The 7,570-nt window shown below is 35.1% G+C and overlaps 1 protein-coding gene across 1 annotated transcript; it reads left to right on the top strand.

Annotated features, from left to right (window-relative positions):
• Window positions 1-3,362, top strand: LOC144454009 (monocarboxylate transporter 10-like). Its single transcript, XM_078145405.1, has 4 exons — window positions 1-62; window positions 727-1,322; window positions 1,619-2,027; window positions 2,888-3,362. The coding sequence occupies exons 1-4, from the start codon at window positions 11-13 to the stop codon at window positions 3,103-3,105; spliced, it is 1,275 nt and encodes a 424-aa protein (XP_078001531.1). The 5' UTR covers window positions 1-10; the 3' UTR covers window positions 3,106-3,362.
• Window positions 3,363-7,570: the final 4,208 nt, after the last annotated feature.

The raw sequence follows: 7,570 nt of genomic DNA on the forward strand, positions 1-7,570 counted from the left end.
TCTTGTTGCTATGTTGGAAGATCCCATTCTCAGCAGTTCAGGGGCCGACGCCTTTAATACTGGTAAGTAATTAACGAGATACATTGTAATTATTTATTCACGACATGGACTATTCAAGTTAATGAAAAAGTGGCGTGCTTACGTTTAACAAAGGCATAACCATAGTAATACTTGTAATACTTTGTAATAAGCAAAATCTATGACTCACCACATTAGTAATAGCCATTTCAAAGATTTCCGAACAGACAGGCAGACCAACATTTAGATAAACATATAGACGGCATACAGGCAGACAGACAGACAGACAGACAGACAGACAGACAGACAGACAGACCGCATAGACAGACGGACGGATAGAGTGATGTAGGCATTACGATGTTGCTAAACACAACGTGGATTATGTCATTATATCAATGTTCTATATCATATTTCTATTGTTCCATGTGAAATCTAACACAAAGCGCTTTACAGAAGTACGGATAATGTAGTTATTCTGTAAACAGAACAACAGTAGCATTTATTTAGAAACGAGAACTTTATTATTATATTTTTTTTTAAATTAAAAATAAATGCTCTCGCAGCACGACCATTTCTAATTTCAACATACATTGTTGCAAGCTTATTAAAATATCATTTTTCATGTTAAGTCTTTCCAATATTTCAAAACATGCGCTTAATTTATTATGAATTTCACCTTATCAGATATTCTATTATTTTTATTTCTAGCATGGGTTGGTTCTATTGCAATTGGTCTGACGTTTCTTATGAGCCCAATAGCAAGCATTTGTATTGATATGTTTGGATGCCGGAAGACGGCACTATTTGGTGCTATCATTGCCTTTATCGGTGCCCTGTCTTCCACATTCGTAAGACAACTTCACCTCCTATATCTTACTTATGGAGTTGTCCTCGGTACAGGATTCTCCTTTGCCTACACGCCGTCGTTGGTGATACTGGGTCATTACTTCAAAAAACGTATTGGACTTGCCAATGGTCTAGTCACAGCTGGCAGCGGTATTTTCTCTATGGCATTTCCACTGTTACTTGAACTCATGGTAGGAAAGCTTGGACTGTGGATAACAATTGGTGTCATCAGTGGGTTTGTTTTCATTTTGATACCGATCGCTGCTACGTATCGCCCCTTGATCCCAAGGAGGACAGCAATCCAGGCACCTGAGAGCAATTCGACACATGAAACATCCTGTGTACGATTAGCCAGGCGGTATTTGAATATCGAAATATGGAGAAATAAGCGATATGTTATATGGTGTATAGCTATACCAATCGCAATGCTTGGACATTTTGTTAAATTTGTCCATTTGGTAAGATAAATCTCACAACGTTTAGTCCCAAATTAACATATAGATTCAAGCAATACTCTGTAGACCTTTGTACATCACTTATGATATTCTAAATATATAGCAGCTGGCAATATCAATATGCAGAGAGTTTAATTTACAGATTTTTTAGAAGGGCGAAAATTTGTGTATATGACAAAGAATGATAACTTCTGTCAGTTATTAGTAGTCACACGACACATGTCGTTTTGTCGACGTCATAAATGTTATCTTTACATGTCAGACTTGATCAATGTCTGTAACCTCATTTTTGTTAACAGGTAAATCACGTAGAAATTGTGTCATCTAACTCGAATGGCGCCATCGTCATTACCTGTTTGAGTGCAACCTCATTAATTGGACGTCTGGTGTTCGGACGTATAGCTGATATAGGGCGTCGTGTAGAGGTGTGTGGCCATCAAGTCGATATGACGGTACTTAGTCCGATCGTTTTACAACAAATAGCGTTATTCGTCGATGGCTTCATCACCATGTTATTACCATTTGCAACTTTATACTTTCCATTGCTAGTTGTACTGGTGCTAGTTATGGGACTATTCGATGGATGTTTTGTTTGTATGATGGGACCTGTAGCTTTCAATATCGTAGGTGCCACAGATGCGTCGCAAGCTATTGGATTTATTTTAGGTTTAATGGCAATACCTGGCACAATCGGTCCACCTTTTGCAGGTACGACTTGGCTTACTGGTTTACGTCATAGCATTTATTTGTGCCATTGTATCAGTGAATGAAATATACTATTCAGTCAGATTATCACTTGCATTAGTTTAATATCTGTTAAAAGGATTACTGTTTGTTCGATTATACGATTAGTTGAATAATTAGTTGTAGTTCTAACACAAAAGAAAACACAAAGACAGACGTACATATCGGCAGAAGAGGCACAGACGCATGCATATATATATATATATATATATATATATATATATATATATATATATATATATATATATATATATATATATAAAATACAATACAATACAATACAATACAATACAATATAATATAATATAATATAATATAATATAATATAATATGATATGTATATGCACCGATTAAGTGTATGTACCGATTTTGACAATCCCAATTTAGTTGTCTGATGATCGCTCGAAGCGTGAAACTTTGAGTAACGACTTATTATATCCTTATTCTTTTGAATTAAGTATATATATATATATATATATATATATATATATATATATATATATATATATATATATATATATATATATATATATATATATTATATCCTTATTCTTTTGAATTAAGTATATATATATATATATATATATATATATATATATATATATATATATATTTATATATAATATACAGTGACAGGGGAGACAGGGACAACAGACGGCAGGTGTGAGACACACGGAGACGGACTCACACGGACAGGAGAGCGATGCACAGACAAACGCATTGCGAGATAAGGAGAGAGCGACAGGAGCGTACACACACATGTATAAAGTCTACTTACTTTTTCCCAATTATACAAATTCATTGTCTCACTTTCTTCTTCATAGGTTTTATATTTGACCAATCAGGTTCATATTATCTTGCATTTGTTATTGCCGGAGTTGCACCACTGATTGCAGCCTGCATCATGTTCCTTATAGTACCTGTACGAAATACTGTCGAACAATCAGAGGAAGAAAATCCCAATGTAGATGAAAAAGAGAGAGAACCAGGCAATGACATTGAATTTGAAGTGATGTTAGACAAAGGAAAGCCTTCCGAGTAATTTATATCAGGTGCCCTGACTATGTATCAAAATACACGATGTAAATAGAAGGAGACATAGTTACTCGATTACTATTTGGACAAATTCAGTACAGTGACAAATTTGTATGAAGTTCAAAAGAATTGGCCAGATTGAAAAGTCTTCATCAATTCTTCATCAACGAAGCAGCTGTGATTAGCAAGGAGCTCGAGAAGCGTGTTGACATTAACATTTGAGTACTCCGAAGGTTAAAGGTCAAGGTTATTAGCGGCTGAGACTTGGAACACTTAGTACACTGAAATTGGGACTTTTAATACATTAGATGGTTCATAGTATACTTTTACAGCATTAAAAATATGAAATGAAACTGGGTAATACTACACATACACGCACGATTGCACAATGTTACACAAGCTAAATGCGTTCGTTTAAGCGGGGGGGGGGGGGGCTGTCTGGCGTCAATATGATTATTGAACTTCATTTTCACACTTCTTGCGAAAATATTCACGTCTTCAATGATAACAGCTTCAGCCTTTACTAAGGAGATATTGATAAAGTTTATAAGGTGATAACAATTTACTTCTAATGTGAGACACTTGGTTTCCCGTAGTATTTTGGTGTGTTTATTATCATCTCAGTAAACAGGTTCATAAGGTTGGAACTTCATGTTTACTATATATATATATATATATATATATATATATATATATATATATATATATATATATATATATATATATATATATATATATATATATATATATATATATATATATATATATATATATATATATATATATATATATATATATATATACCGTATGTACATATTTTTTTTCAAAACTAGGGCACTAGGGAGCTTCTCTTGTGGCAACCTTTCAACAAATTTCCATTCGGAAGAATATATCAGGATTATTATTATTTTGTCCGCCATGTTAATTTGCAATCTATTGTAAGTATACTTTGATTGACCAAACAAAAGTTCCAGTACGAGGATGTTCATACATGGGTATAACGTATCCGTTGCGTGTGTACTTGAGACAGTGCAGATTGTTTTCATTTAGATTAACTACAGACATTAGCAGCAATATATAATATATAATTGGCCAAAATTAATGTATGTTATGATTATAATCACATTGGCTGTCAGAGGGGAGAAACTGTTTTCAGTGGTACAGCATCTAACGTTCGTATTAGGTATATTCACAGAAACTCCATTTCGTGAAACTGATAACCGCGACGTTTTAAAAGTTGATGTCGACAGCGCCCCCACGAGTTCTATTTCAAGAAATTGTTATATTAGTACTTGTTTATAGTGTTAAACATAATTATACTTTAGCATCACCATATGCATCTTGTATGGCGTGAATTTCATTCCTATGTATTATACCGCTATACCTATAGCAACCGACACCAACAAGCTGAACATATCGAATGATGAGAAACGTGAGAAATCGTTTGTCTGAAATAAATTATGCATAGGAAACCATAAGCATTGGATCTACCAGTGGAAAGTTGAGACTGTAGTGATGTTATTAGAACCTGGTTGTTCAAACGTCTAAATGTCGCTGATCTTTGTGTCACATGATCTTGAAATGCCGGTCTGGCCGGAAGTAATAGTCACTGGACTTTTCTACATATACATAACATAGTACAACTCATATTCTACGCTTTCAAGACTTTCAAGTCATTTCACTTCAAGACTACTTAATAAATCTCACATCCATTTTATGTACCTGTATATCGCTGACGTGGACTTATTAATATTTGATTTAATTCATTCTTTTAGCGAGATGTTTCATCAACCCTAGGCCTTCTTTTGTCTTTAGTTTAGGGTAAGTTCCCGAACTTGACACGCTTATCATGAACATGGCCCGCTCATATACGAAAAGTTAAGTATATCACTGGAGATCATTCGCTGCCAATTGTACTACAGGAAACAATATACATAGTTACGATGACAATATTTAACACATTCATTTGAAATATGGAGAAAATAAAATAATTTATATTAGAAATCCTGAAAATCGCGAGAATAAAATTAATTATTCGTCATTGTCCCTGTACTGTGCTGTATGTGCATATGGTCAACTGAAGGTCATTTTGTTATCATTATTAAAAAACAATGGGTTTCAGATCATTACAAGGGCTTTTAACACAGCGTGTGTGTGACAATATTCTTATAGTTATATTTAAACAATAATGCACGCCCTCCCAGCCCATAATGGACGAAAGCAAACTTTGAACAACATAATGTCGCCTCGCCCATTATGGAGTGCAAAGTTTGCTTGAGTCCATTATGGACTGGGAGGGCGTACATTATTGTTATTATTTTATAGTTTTGCCAATTCCAGTGAATTCGTAGACCGAGAAAGGCAAAACAACGTATAATATAGACAGCGCTGAACATCGTCTGCCATGTTCGGCCCGGAAGCTGAATACTAATCATAGCGACACACGTATGTACACGAACACACACATATACACTTCAATGAACTGCTGTGAACACAAATTTGTTTCATGAATGCGTTGTATTTTTAAACAGTGGAAATATATGACAATCATAAGTCACAACATACATTTCGAAAAAATACCTAGTCGTATGAAGAAACAGAACAAATAAGCTTGTATTGTTATGCTCGTTCCGCGGCCGCGATGCCCAATAACGGAGTACATTATCAGTAATAATGTACAGCGATGACGTCACAAAATTCACTGGAATTGGTAATGCTATAATATAATCATACATACAGCAAGTATCAGGCTCCAAACTATCACGATTTGAAGTTTGAATGAGAAATGTTACAGAATTGTGTGTTTGTGTGTGTGTGTGTGTGTGTGTGTGTGTGTGTGTGTGTGCATGCGTGCGTGTGTGTGTGTGTGTGTGTGTGTGTGTAGCAATTAATGTATGGAGAGTTACTTTTGTGTTTTCCCTTTCGTCTGCAGACTGAATTGGCTTACGGAACTGAAGAAAAAAATAACGAGGAAAGAGGGTACTTAAGTGATGGGCGCTGACCAGAAACATTTTTTTTTTTGCCTTTAAATCTCTTTCTACGATGAGTGCTATGCTACAACGTTCTATAAAGCTTTACATTACATGTTGTGGTTGGCCAGGACTCGAGATCACTAATAGCAATGGGCAAATCGCCGTCATAGTTGTTAGGCTTGAACAGCCATGAAGGAACGTATGGACTATATTGACTCTAAATAGTAAATGCTTTGATGTTTTAACGCCACTTTTAAAACATTCTTATGTCTCCGAATGTTTGCTTTTGTGAACAAATCAAAATGTAAGTTTCAGTCAGTAGGCAAATGTTAGGGTGTCACAGCAACCACGTGTTTTACAGGGATGGCCTAGTACTGATTTGTCCCTCAGTTGTGTTCAAGATTCATAAGCAGTTCGGAGAGCAGTGTGACATCACAAAACTGAATCATGGTACCTGTCCTTTTGACGTACGTTATTAAGGTTGGTTGTGAAGTGGGTGGAGCTTCAATTAATAATTTGTCATATTCGGATGTTATATGTCTCATCTCTCCATCTATCAAAGGCCTCAGTAAACATCTCTGTGAACATTACATGCTGATAATCAAGCTCAGATATCATTTATAACGATAGAAAATCAAACTGTGCACACTTTAAGTCATCCACAACTTGAAAGGTTTCTGTCACTTAACCTTTGTGGAAATTTTCTCGATTTTAATTACTTGAGGCATATTTTTACCGATGACTTGAAAGACAATCTAGGTATTTTGAAACAGCGTAGAGCACTTTAAATTTGTGATAGACCCAAGTTTGTACTCAGAGAGTTTCTGGATGTACTATATCGGTGAAACTGCGTCCCCTTACAACTTTTTGCAATAACATATACGAAAACCATTTTGGTGTGACTTTAATGTAAGGGGTAACAACTTGTATGGTTCCGATTACTGTAACATCCAATTTTAGAATAGGTGGGGTAGGTAGATTTTTTTTTTTTTTTTTTTTTTAATTTTTATATATGTAAGTGTCTAGTTCAAGTAGTTATGTTTTCAGTTGTTTTCAATATGGTCTCTGTGTTACTGGTTTCTTCTCATCAGATGTATTACAGATTGGAAGAATAGTTTTATATTGCCTTTTTAAGTTGATGTCAGTTTCCGCATCCACTATTTCTTGCGAGACTTCACAATTTTCATTTTTTTTCTCGAATACGTAAAACAAGTTTAGGATCGGCTAGGTGGGGTCGGGTAACAACTAGGTGGGGTCGGGTATAACCGGAACTAAACAATATTCTTTATTAGACCTAATTGATACGTCAAAAAATAATTGTTTGTTACAACAATGCATTGCGGAGATGGTTTCCAATGCAATTTACATTGTATTCTCTTTCAGTTTTGAGAAGAAAGGCGGTGTTTATGTTTATGTTATGTCTTTTTGACAGTCAAAATACTCTGATTAAATAATGTTGTTCCATGTGATGTACGGTTTGGTGGGCGACAAGCCCACTGG

Source organism: Glandiceps talaboti, chromosome 3 (assembly GCF_964340395.1).
Source record: "Glandiceps talaboti chromosome 3, keGlaTala1.1, whole genome shotgun sequence".
NCBI classification, from domain to species: domain Eukaryota; kingdom Metazoa; phylum Hemichordata; class Enteropneusta; family Spengelidae; genus Glandiceps; species Glandiceps talaboti.